We start from the raw sequence: 12,755 nt of genomic DNA, 5'->3' as shown, positions 1-12,755 counted from the left end.
TTTCTGTTACTTCCACCGCTTCAATATACAGCGCACTGGGGTTTGGTAGTGACGTCATACGTTTAACCCACTTATGAGAACCTTGTCGGAATGCGTATTTTAAGTCATATGAAATATATGAAATTTGTCCATATTGTTCATCCCTTAAACGCAGTGTAACATTTGTCATTGTTGCTCAGTGGTGACTGGTCCTGATACTGCATCATTGCTGGTTTTTCTGACTCCTTAAAGGGAGCACATGATGTGTGGGCTTGCTCCAGTGGTTTTAGTGGCGTAGGAAGAGACCAACCAACTAAGTAGGCCAATTAATTCAGACAAACAATATCCATTTGAAGGGTAACCTACAGTTGCTTGATGACAAAGATGATGTGACCCAGTGAGGAACGCTTCATGAGAATCCACTTCATGACTAAACGTCCCAGAGGAGAATCTGGCCCATCACCGACAGCAGCCAGACAGCAAGAGGAATAATTGCAATGACTGTCTGCATAGGATTCTTTTCATCATCCCCCTAATTATGCAGTGTCCTCATTTCAGGAATCATGTGTGTGCGTGTGTTGAGAGGCAGGATGTAAATCTAGATGTTGGTGGTATTGATTTGTCCGTGTATCTGCTGAGTGTGTATTTGATCTGACCGTGGGCAGCACCGTTGGTTTGTTGGGCCATTATGGGAAATGTGTGAGTGCTGAGATCAGGTAATTGATGCTGGGACTCTTAGAACTGGCAGAGAGTCAGACTGGATTAGTGCCAGTGCAAAGAGGGGTAAGGAGAATTAAAGAGGAGCGAGAGATTAGTTTAGAAAATGATTCCAGCCTCTCAATTGCCATGGAAACCAGGAGGGAACATTACATCCAAATTGTGTATGAAGTTGGACAAAGGTGACACACGAGACATAGATGAATGTGTACCTGGGATACTTGTTTTTGAGCCGGGGTACAGATCTACACTTAATGTCTGGCAGATTATTTCATCAGAAATGAAACGCTCTTCCTGTTGGCTGTGGTAACCAAGGCAACGATTCCCCAGGATATGGGCTTTGGCAAATCTCTATGGTCTGTTAAACAAATTCCTAATGCGTGTCCCCTGAACAGCTCCGGCATAAAGCAGCAGTTTATTGCCCTGAGCCGCGATGATGCAGCGGCTTGTGTTTGACCAGAGATTAGTTCAGATTGGGGCCTTTTGTGCCTGTTTTCTGTGTGACAGTGATAAGCAGGTCTTGGAGCCTGAGCCAGGAGCTGTAGGACAGGAAACCCAGTGAGAGGGAGCAAAAAAAAAACTTCCCCTTGAAATGTGTTTATTTTTGGATTTCTTTTTTAAGGTTTATATAAGTTTTATGGAGAATTCATATCGCAGTTGTGGGCTTCATTAAATGGGATACTAGTGTTTTTTTTCTTTTTTTTTTTCATTTACAGAGATTGCAGCTTCATCCCCGTAATAATAACTAGGAGCACCGAATTGAAAGTTTGTGGCCAAAGTCGAATAAAATTTTAAATGCTTGGCCGAATACCAACTAACACATAACAACGAATATCTAATGTGGTGAAGATTTGTACTATTTTTAAATAATGTTGCCTATATATTCAAGAACGCATTTACATACATGTTTTGTCTCAGAAAGTTAGTGTTTCGATTTTTTTTTTTTTTTTTTACGTTTCAGATTTTGCCTTTCAAATAATAGTAATTTCTAAAACATAACACAATTTTCCACAATTTGATAATGTAAACAGAAGGTTCTAGATAGTTTGGTGGAACACTGATTGTAAAACTGCAATTCTATTCTCACTCACACTTTAAAAGAACTGAAAACTTCAAGACTTTGGATGGAACCGGCCGGAACTGGTGCTTGGACGCCATGGACAAATAAATGGTCAAATAAAAAGGAAACCTGTGATGCATGGGTCGGAAAGTCAAAATCATTTCCACTTGTGTTGAACCGCTCCTGCTTGGTCACCAGCCGACATGCCAGCGGGTCGCGGAGCATCTTCATGGGTTGTGCAGTTATATAGCGTTTGTGGTTTGGCTTGTGCTTATAAACACACGTACACACACACACACCACACACATTCACAATAAATGGGAAACTTCAGACACAAGTTTACACACAGAGACAAACCTGATCTGAAATAAGATATGAAATAAGGGACATAAATTATAAGAACTGTTCTTCACTCTGCTCCTTTTCAATCTCTGTATGATATAAGCAGAAATATTGAGCTTATTGAGTTGTATGCATCGTATTACATTACTGAAATGTAATATAACTTCTCACGTAACATGAATGCAGTGTATCACGGGAATGAAATAAATATTCAATCATTTAAACATCATAAAAAAACTACTATTATTAGCACACGCAGTTTTGACAGTAGAATTAGCCGACATCCGTGAAGAAGGTCTGCCTTTCATTTCTGCAAGGGATGCTGGCACACCTCAAGACAGGAACATATTGATCCAACGCCCTATAATGGAGACGGACACCATGAGTGTGATGCACCAGTGATGGGGTGACCTGTTACCATGTAACAGGTGGTATTGATCACCATTGTGCTATCTTGCAAGCGACAAAGCTCAGGTGGTAGTGTGGTGGGCCTGTGACTGCGAGGCTGCCGGTTCAATGTACTAAATGTGTCATTGTTTACCTGACACTTGACCCCTGTGTGATATATATATCTTTTTTATTTTGGAAATTTTGTTAGTCATGTCATTCAACAGATCCAATAGTTCTTTGGATTTTGGGGATAATGAAAATGATTACTAAGCATAATTCATGGAGCCACAGGGTGGACATGGTCTTGCCCAAAGACACTACGACAGCAATCGGGTTTGATGTTTTCCTCTAGTGTTTTAGCGACACTCACAGGTGCAACATGATCAGATTACCCGTGTCACCACAGTCGGAGGATTATAATGAGACAATGAGATGCTCACTGCCTGAATGCTGACAATCTCCATCACAGACATCTACAACATTTCTATTTTTCTGGTATACGTTAATGTCTTTGGTAACTGTCAGAATTTATTTGACGTCTGTTAAAGAATGTATGCCTCAAAGTGATCTTTGTCTGTTGGTCTATGATCTGATACATGGCAGTGTCCCATTGTGAGCTAGTTGTGACATTCTGTTGATATTCTGGAGGGTAAAATGTACTGTCGATCAAGAGCAAGTGTTTCAAACTCCTAATGTGAGTGCGCAGTCAGAGCTTTAAATTCATGTAGTTGGGACAGTATAAAACCAATTGTTTACCAAGTAGGTACTGGTGTTGAAATCAATGAGCTTGAGCTTTTCATCTTTACAGGTTGGTTTCAACAAATGGGGAAATGAATCGTGACAAAGAGTGAATGTTTTTTGGATCAAGATGAAAACCAGTGTCTCTTGTGTTATGAGGTGGAGCCTGTGTTGAACCACAAAGATGCTTTGTGCTGAAATTAGCCTCCAATAATGAAAGGGAAGACTGACACCACAATAGACTTTGTGTTCAGACTAGGGTGATCTTGAGAATCAACACAAGTTGATGCAGAAAACAATGCTGGAAGGAGACTTGATAATTTGTATATCCTTCTCTCAGCAGATTTAGTTTCCAAGGGTCTATGGAATTTGTGTCAGAATCACCTTTTGTTATTTAGCTGAGAGGTTAAGGTAGGAGTGTTTCCTGATTTAGCGGAGATTGTGGTGGGCTGTTATGCCACCAGCTGTTTTCATGATCTATGTATAAGAGATCAAAACATTATTTTTGTTCTTGTTTAAGACAGATATGCTCTCAGAATTGCAGCGAAAGTCATAAAACTAATGCATGTTGTGTAACGTTTTATGCCATGCTGTCACCATGCTGCTTTTACTGATGTGGATGGAGGACCGCATTCATCCATGGAGCCTCCAAGTCGACTTGTGTTAATGGTTAAAAAAAAAAAAAAAAAGATTAGTGTGGCAGCTATAGTGACATTTCCAACTCATACGTTTGGGTAAACAGAAGATAAAATCCTCTCAAACGTGTTTGTGAAGTAGGATGTTTACTGCTAGATTCGGTGAGACGTTCCACCATTGGCTATTTACACTTGAATAAGCACGTTGATTTACTTCTTACTGCAGTGCTTCTACTATACGTGTGTGATGTTCTTTTCTGGCCCTGAAAGACTCAGGAGACTCCTCGTCACACAATGACGGTGAATATCTCATGATTGTATAAGGTTTATCGCCATCCATGCCTTTGGAATCTGCTCACTAATGAGCAGCGGTCGTGTTCCGGACTATAGCGCCGGTAATTAAGTGTGATGGATTATTAATCAGAGTGCTACAATTTGAATGCCTACTTCCTCCGTAATGCTTTAGGAGTCGTGCTAATGAGTCTTGCTCCCAACGACTTTAAGACAAGACAAGCACTCATGAATCGGAAGGTTTCGTCATCCAGTACCAGAGAGAGAATGTGTTTCTCAATAAGTGTGTTGGGTCTGTTTGGTAGTAATTATGTGTCTGTGTATGTCAAAAAGATGCCTGACTACGGAAGGTGTGTATGTGTCAACTGAGACAAAAGCGAGTCTGCGACTCTCAATCCTTGTCAGATCAAAGAAAACAATGGCGTGATCATACTTTTTTTTCGACAAGTTAAACAAGATGGAGAGACGAACAGGGAGACGTAAAGAAACAACTCAGCTGGGAAATCACTGCGCACATGACTGTTTGTCATTTACGCCGACAAACTGCGCGACAGCTCGTGTGATTGGTTGTGTAATGACTGCACAGTGAAGAGTGAGCGCCTGCTTCACTGGGTCATTCCCATCAGGGTGTTGATTTGACAGGCTGTCTCTTAAAACTACAGCTTTAAATGATCACACTGTAGTTTGCTGGTTCACAATAGAAGAGGCTCTTGCTGACTTAAAATGGTCAATGGTCAAACTTGTGTGGTAACTCTGTGTAGCAAAGCTACAACAATTCCACTGTTGCTGTCAGTTTTTTTATATGGTGGTTTGGACATTCCTGCTCTACACATTCTTTTGTGAGACTGCTGGTGTAGTAGACGTATGTAAAGTAGAGGTATGTAAAATGGACATGGGAAAACATTTACTCATATTTGTGTCTGCATCCTACGAGCATTCACATATGGAACGTATCCCAATGGCACAAACTGTAGCTACAAGCCCACGCGGTGAACAAGAAGCCACAAGTTCTCTGGTTTCTCTTGACTCTGCTCTCTCTTTCATCAGTGTTGTGATTGCATTCTGCCCATTCATGCCATTCATCTCAGTTTTTCGAGAACATAGATTTGCTTGTTAATAAGGTTATCAAACATAATCCATCAATAAAACATTTCATCTTAATGTTGTATTAGTTCATGTCGAAAGCTGTGGGAGGTTGGACTAAGATGGTCTGCATATGTGGGGATGTTAGACAGGGAATGAAGCATTTTTTTAAATGGAAGTACCAAATAAAAGGAGAAGAAAACAATCATTTACATTTGTGGATCTGATAAAGGAGGATATGATGAGGACAGGGGTGACAAGAGAGGCAAGATAGGCTATGGTGGAGTAAACTGACATGCTGTGGCAACCCCAGATGACAACTTGCTGGCAGGAAAAGAAAGGAGAAGATCTAACACAACAACATTGTGCCTTCAGTATTAACCAACATCAGGTGATTGAAGAAGTCCCCATTATTTTATATTAAAATATATGCCACTTGCTTTGGTGACAACTCGACCATAAAAAATGCATATTTACCAAACACAGGTTCAGGAAGTGTGTGTCGGATCTCGAAGGATTGATTTCAATAAAATATAGAATTCATTAAGCAAGGACTCCAGGGAAACATTGTGTGGTGAATTTTATTTATGTGAAACTCAAGGTGCTTGTATATTTTTACGGCATGTCTGTGAATTTCTCCAGCAACCATTCCACTTTTAATCATCAAAAAAACGACACAACGTAAAAGTGTTTATTTAAGAAACAAAAACAGATCATTACAAAACTGCCTTCCTCTGTGCGTGGCTGAAAAACAAACACTGCTATCCTTAAAATGCAGTGCATGCATATAAACTCCCCTCCCCGTGCAATTTATGTCATTACATCTGCTTTATTGACACAATACCAACATCCATCAACAGAATGTTTCAAGTTCTTTTGACGGCGTGTCTGCCCCACCAATCCCTCACAGTGGTGCTGAATCCAAACTCAGTGAACCGCTTCTTTAATTTGAAGCGACCTCACAATTAGCTTGGCCTTAGCTCTTTTTTATCAGTTTGCCAAACTAATCTGCCAGAAGCTGTAAAACACGTCTGTTAAATTTAACGACTGGGGGCCACATCTCCCCTGCCTTGTTTTTGTAGTTGACTGAATCACTGAGGGGCTTTGTCCATATAACTTATGGCAATAATGAAAAGACTGATATTTCTGTCTGTTTGTAATTTCGCCGTGAGCATGAGTATGACGCCCCTGTGATTACGGGGTCTCATTTCTTTAACATCCACCGGGATTAAGATGACCTGAGAAAATGATGGCTCCACTCTGGTCTTGGAATGTCTTGTAATCCCTGTGTCGCTGCTTGATAAAGGGAAAGGAAGACCCAGAATTCCAAGCTCAAACTGTTGCCTCTGTGATGCAGCAATCTGCTTATTGGTGAAGGGTGAATGGATACTTCAGACTGTCATATATGTACGTCAATGTAAAACGGCAAAATTGTAATTGCCCCAAAATAAGGACTAATATCACCATCCGCTCAACCCTCTCAGTCTCATGCACACAAGGAATTAAACAGTTTGTTGGAGTTTAATGAAGATAAAGCAAGCTGCAGACAATTGTTGCCTAAAGCCTTTTAAGGCTGCTATTCTGTTGGGAAGACGGTCAGAGAGTGAACACAAAGCAGCCGATAGAAAAAGAATTCGGGGACAGAAATAATTACGAAGGCTGATAAGAGAGGAAAGTGGATGGAGGAAATGGGTGAGAGAGGGTGAATCACTGAGATATAAGCCCTCATTGGTGAGAGGAGTCTCTCCATCCCCCATCACACTCTCAGCGTCATAAATCTGCACCAGCAGCTTTTACTGGACTCTGAGAGGGCGCCTGTCATCTTAATACTGCCTTTTTAAGCATACACCCCTCAATGACCCACGCAGTAATGTGTTCATATACCTCCATGCTCCGCCCAGAGTGAAAGGTTCTTATCACGGCACATGTGGGTTAAACAGGTATAGCGTGTACTGTATCGTAAAATATGTGCCCTCAGTATATGGGCTGCTTGTATTTCTAAACACCTGATTTTCAGTTGTCACTGTGTTGTTTCCAAGTATAACACATCATTTGGCATAAAGTGAAAACTGGATTTTTATTCAGAGCATCACATTGGTGATCTAGCAGTAGATCACATGACACCCTCGTCCCCTTACCCAGCATGCACTGTTGCTTTAGAAAGACCAATCCGTTGCCTTGGCAGCAGATCACTAGCTATTCCCAAGTGACTGTACTTTTCCACCTGCAGCAGGAAAAATAACCTGCTGAACACTTGTTTCCATGTAAACATTTCACTGACGTGTGTGTGTGTGCATGTGATTGTGCATGTGTGTGTGTGTTTTCTTACAGGCGGTGCAGTGCTAGTAGCTCCAGGATGAAATCAAAGAGATTCTTTTTTTGGAGAGTTTTGTCGATAAATCTCTCTTCCATTTTATTTGCACCATTTAAGAGGAATTGTTGACTAGACCTGCAAGGACCTTGAGCACATGAGATGGAATTGGGATCGACACATATCAGGTCAAAGGATGGAGGGAAAATGGAGTTGTAAGAGAAAGGGAGTGAGAGAGACAGAGTCGTCTGCACTGGACTGAGATGAGGTCAGATGTTGACAGACTGACTTCAATGACCACAGGCTGTGGTGACCCATTAACAGAGTTGTGAAGCCATGTCTGCACCAAAGCTTACATAAGCGATACAAACAAACATTTTCTTGCCTTTTTTTCATAAAGTACTAATAAAATAAATAAATAACAATGTAAAAGTTTGAAATATGGGTGGATGAAGACTTATGTATATTTGTAAAGTAGTGAAAATAAGTCTGCGGTCTTTCAAAATAACTGTTACCATGTTCATATGTAAAACCTAATGTTAATGAGAAATTTTAAATCAAGAAGTGATACAATAATGAATAATAACCATTATTACATTTCCATTAAAACATGCTCATCATCATGTCCATCTCTCTGATGTGTTTTGATGCTTCGACCTAAAGCTACTTTTGTCCTAGACGTATAAACGTGATATGTGAGTCTGTCATCTACTTTGCAGTTGATGTTGTTCAATGTAACTATGTTGGAAAACAAATATTTGCCAAAAATGACCACGTATTCCAAATTATGAAGGTGGGTTGCATCAATATCAGAAAGGAAATTATTTACTCAATGGATATAATAAACCTGCACATTTATGTGAAAAGATGATTTAATTGAAAGAAAAAAGAAATTTGGTATATTTTTTAAAAATCTTGGTATATTTCTTGGTGGCTGTGGCAAAGAACACATCTGTAAATAGGGACATACCGTGAACACAAACATGAAAACTAGATGTATTTCCCACAAATAAAACTAATGATATTGTTGAATTAAATATATCCCCTAAATATCGATTGCATACAAATAGCAATGAATATAGAAAGAACTGTGGAATAAAGAAGATTCTGTAACAGTAAAAGTCAAGTATGGTGCATAACTATTTCAGGAAATACTGGGGAAAACACAAAGTCAGAGTGCATGCACAGCTATTTCTGGAAAGAAAAAATAGCCTGGCAGTATTTGGTGTGTGGCATTGTGGAAATTTTGGGGTCGACGGTGTTTACACACAAGCTTGCTCATAACAACACACTCAGGCTGCTGGTCGGGGCAGACAATGTCGGCAGCACATGGCCAATTGCGGAATCAAACACCCCGAGCGAGTGGTGGGTCACAGTGGCCTGAACTGTGACTTCCATGGCATATGCAGGCATATGTGGTCATCTCATCTCAAGGACTTGGGAGACTCATTTTAATCTAACATGAATATGACTTTGAGTACGAGCCTACATTTGTTGAGTATACAGTACAACTATCTACTAATGTCCCTGCGTGCACGTGTTCAGTCTGTTCATTTCGAAGGTTTCATTATTAGTTTATAACTGCTACTGGCTTCCGTGAATAAGATTTAAGGGGACAGTGGTGGCGAGGAAGGTTTGTGGCTTTCTACAGTGGTGGTTTAACTGCTTGCTGTAAGTGATGTGGTTCCGTGAGCTTGATAGCCTTCTGTGATCTCTTGTTCAGTTGGTGAAGTCGGAGCAGGAGACTAATCTGATCCTATATTGGCGTCGACTTAATCTTCATCTTATAACAGAGAATGTTTGTAGGAAATTCTGTTTAGCTTCTTGTTAGCTTCAAGACTGTAGATTACTGAGGATTATTAATGTTTAAAACTTTGGTCACACTTTCCTTTAGCGACCATATACTATGTCAAATAAACTTCTCATTAATATGTGTATTTCCAGCATTTTAGTTGGCATTTAACAATTGAAAAGTACTGAAGATCGTCTGGCTGGGAATAGTTCACTGTAAACATCACCATAATTGCTGATTATTAACCATGAATAAGGTAGTGATTTCTTTATTCATAGATAATATGTGTTACTAAATTGTGACCCAAACTTTGGTTCTTCTTTTCTTTCTCCATGAAGTTTCGTACAAAAGTAGCATCGAGTCAGGAAGGGAAAAACTCCCGGTAATTTAACCTGCTGTAACGTCTTTGTTTTGGTCACCAGTATTGTGTACAGTAGTACTCAAGACTGGTCTAGATCTCAAGCCGACATTTTCAAGGTCTTGTCTGAGGATCAACTCTTTTTTTTTTTTTTTTAAGGCTTGCCAAGACCAAAGATTTATTGGATTTAATTTTAAAAAGTATATTTTTAACTCCTGACCAAGTTTATTTTTGAAAACATTTGTTTTTTTAAAACCACCAAAATGAAACCTATTTAATATTTATGTATTATATTTATATTTGCAAACATAGTAACGCTAAAATGAACGGTTATGTCACCATAAAACTTTCAGGGTTGGATGGAAATAAGCTGATGTGTGTTTTGTATTTAGTTTCGTGTGGCTCTTAACTCATTCTTGCCCCCTCAGTGGGAATAAACCAATGTGACTTGAACTCATGACTGAGAACCATGGCCTCTGACTTCATCGTAGCTACTTCATACTTGACTGCACTTCCTCTCTATCCTGGCTGCGTCTGGTCTTAATAGTTTCCTTCCATATCTTATTCCACTTCCCTCTATCGGCAATAGATAACAGGATTTTTTGGGTTTGGTGAACTCATGGCAGCTTATTATTTGCCATGAGTCATCACAGTAAGGGGCTTTGTTGACGGTTGGGGAGTGGGAGGAGATGAACATCACAGTTTCATTGTGCCTTCTTCGCTGTAGGGGCCATCACTTCCCCAAACAACGGACTGGATTCTCATTCTGGGGATGTATTACATTTACATATTCCTATTCAAACCACCCAAAAAGCCACAGCTTTTGTGACATTTGCATACATGCTGTTACAGCTTGGGCTCTGCTTCTTTGTTCTTTCTTTAAAAGGGTGCGTTATTCTGACTCACACAGAAAGTGATAGCACCGGGAGCAGGAGCAGTTCACAGCAGGTCACTAAAATAATATTTCCCTGGAGGTGCAGCAACACAGAATTCATTTAATATGAACCTTGACCCAGTTTGTAATTGGCCTTTTCTAGTGTCTCCTCTCATGGCTTTTTTTGGTGAGATGTTGGCAAAACCGTTGAGTTGCCTCTTTTGTAATTACTTTCTATTGCTGAATGAATAAAAGTGCAAAACATACTTTCTTGTGACTGTGATGCTAACCAGTGGTTTATACAGCTCATATTACTGTGACTTTGAGAGAAATTAATATATGGAATGCTAGCAAAACTAACTTGGACCTTTTGACTTTTCAATAGCAGACGGACATTACACAGGAATGCCGCCGTCATACGGGTACGATGCTGATCGAGCAGAAGAGCAGAGACGGCACCACGACATCCTTCCATACATCGATGACTCACCATCATCTTCACCACATCTGAGCTCCAAGAGCAGAAGCAGTCGGGACACCCTCTCATCAGGTTCCCTGGAGTCTTCGAAATCGGTCAGTGTGCCTCTGAATCACTTGACAATTTATTTTTTGCTGAATTTCATCTGATAAACTGCCATCTCAGGAAGCCATAAAGGGTACTCAATATACAAACAATTGCATGATTCACTATAAGTGGGAGATGCAGTTACCTTAAATTCCAGATGCGTTGACAAAAAATATTTCCAACTTGAGATAAAAAACAAAACCCAATTACATTACATTAAATTGTCTTGATCCGTCTTGATTTGTCAGCAGTAGAAAAACACTAACATTAAATATTTTAATGTGATCACAGCTTCCCTCTGCCTTTGATCCACATTTGAGGGTTGTGTTTTTACCTTTGTTTCTTACACGCACTTCCATTTACTTCAGATGCACGCAACTCTGTCTTTAAAAGGTCAGAATAGAGGCAGTTCTTCGTCAAAGGCTGATGGCCGTCCGTTGAATATGAATTCCGTCTTGGCTAACAAGGTAGAATGCAACATTAATCATATAAAAATGCTTTCATTTCATTACTTTAATGCTAACATTTCTGTCAACTCATTTAGGATCATCCAGCTTTCGTCAAATGGCTCTAAATTGATGATAAACCAAATCGGATGGTGACTTGTCCTCTTGCACATGAATTAACTGTTAATTGATCAGTTCAATACTAAATAAACCATTATTTATTTGTGATTTGGCTTGGAGAAATTGGTCAATCTTTTGTTTGCATGGAGTTCCACCTTAGTGGAAAACTAATGTCAGAACCAATTCAACTGTTCTGTTTTGACTGGCGGTGGATCGACTCAGTCTGGCAGATGACTTCACTCTACGACTCTATAGTCTTTCTACAAGGTGTAACTGGGAAACTAATGCGTATTTGTTTTGACAACCTGTAGTCGTGCACTAGAGTTAATAACAATTTTTGCAGTTCTATTTGTTTTGTTTGTAGTACTTTTTTTCTATAAATAATCACTGAGTGGCATTGTATTTTAAGTCTTTCTGCACAAAGTTTGAGGAAATGTAGGCAGCAGATAAATACAATTCCATTATGATGGAGAAGCATCATGGGAAAAGTGATGCTGTTTCTCCCACATGCCCTTGGAGGAAGTAATTGCTTCAGTGGTCATGAAGTAATATCTGTGATGACCGTGCACCCCAGTCTGAGCCGCTCAATCTGATTGATGATCAGACGATTCCCCGGACTACAGCTAACCTTTGACTTGTGGATTAAACCCAGTCTGCATGTGTTCATGCGTAAGCGCTCTAACTAACAATAGCAATACAGTTGTGCCTGGGTGGTGCAGTAGAATTTTGACTGACTTGGTTGTAACTGATGATGTCACAATGATCAGCGGCCATGGGACCAAGTCACACGAAGGCTTAGTTAAGTCTTAGATTTTGTCATTCTTATTTGACCTGCATATCATTGAGCTCATTCACCTGCTGTTGTTCGTTCTTAAAACATTGAAATAGTCATAACTGCTCGGAATGTTAACTAAATGTTGGCTAATCTCTGAAGTACTTCCCACCCCCACCACCATATCACATCATATTCCTATCCTACTAACATGGTAATATTTGCTAGTTTCCACTATGAATGAGCCTTCAAGTGACGGACAACGATGTTGTCTGCGATGAT

The 12,755-nt window shown here is 39.9% G+C and overlaps 1 protein-coding gene across 3 annotated transcripts in view; it reads left to right on the top strand.

Annotated features, from left to right (window-relative positions):
- Positions 1–12,755, top strand: part of bcr (BCR activator of RhoGEF and GTPase) — a 60,749-nt gene that overhangs the window by 21,800 nt on the left and 26,194 nt on the right. Inside the window, exon 3 of one of the 3 annotated variants that reach the window (XM_053854990.1) lies at positions 10,959–11,143. In XM_053854990.1, coding sequence (XP_053710965.1) covers positions 10,959–11,143 — 185 coding nt within the window. Of the gene's footprint in view, positions 1–10,955; positions 11,144–11,532; positions 11,603–12,755 lie in introns of those variants that run through there. The other 2 variants (XM_053854980.1, XM_053854999.1) reach the window with 2 other exon arrangements.

The sequence above is a fragment of the Synchiropus splendidus genome, chromosome 1 (assembly GCF_027744825.2).
Source record: "Synchiropus splendidus isolate RoL2022-P1 chromosome 1, RoL_Sspl_1.0, whole genome shotgun sequence".
NCBI lineage: Eukaryota > Metazoa > Chordata > Actinopteri > Syngnathiformes > Callionymidae > Synchiropus > Synchiropus splendidus.
This window is presented reverse-complemented; position numbering and strand designations above follow the sequence as displayed.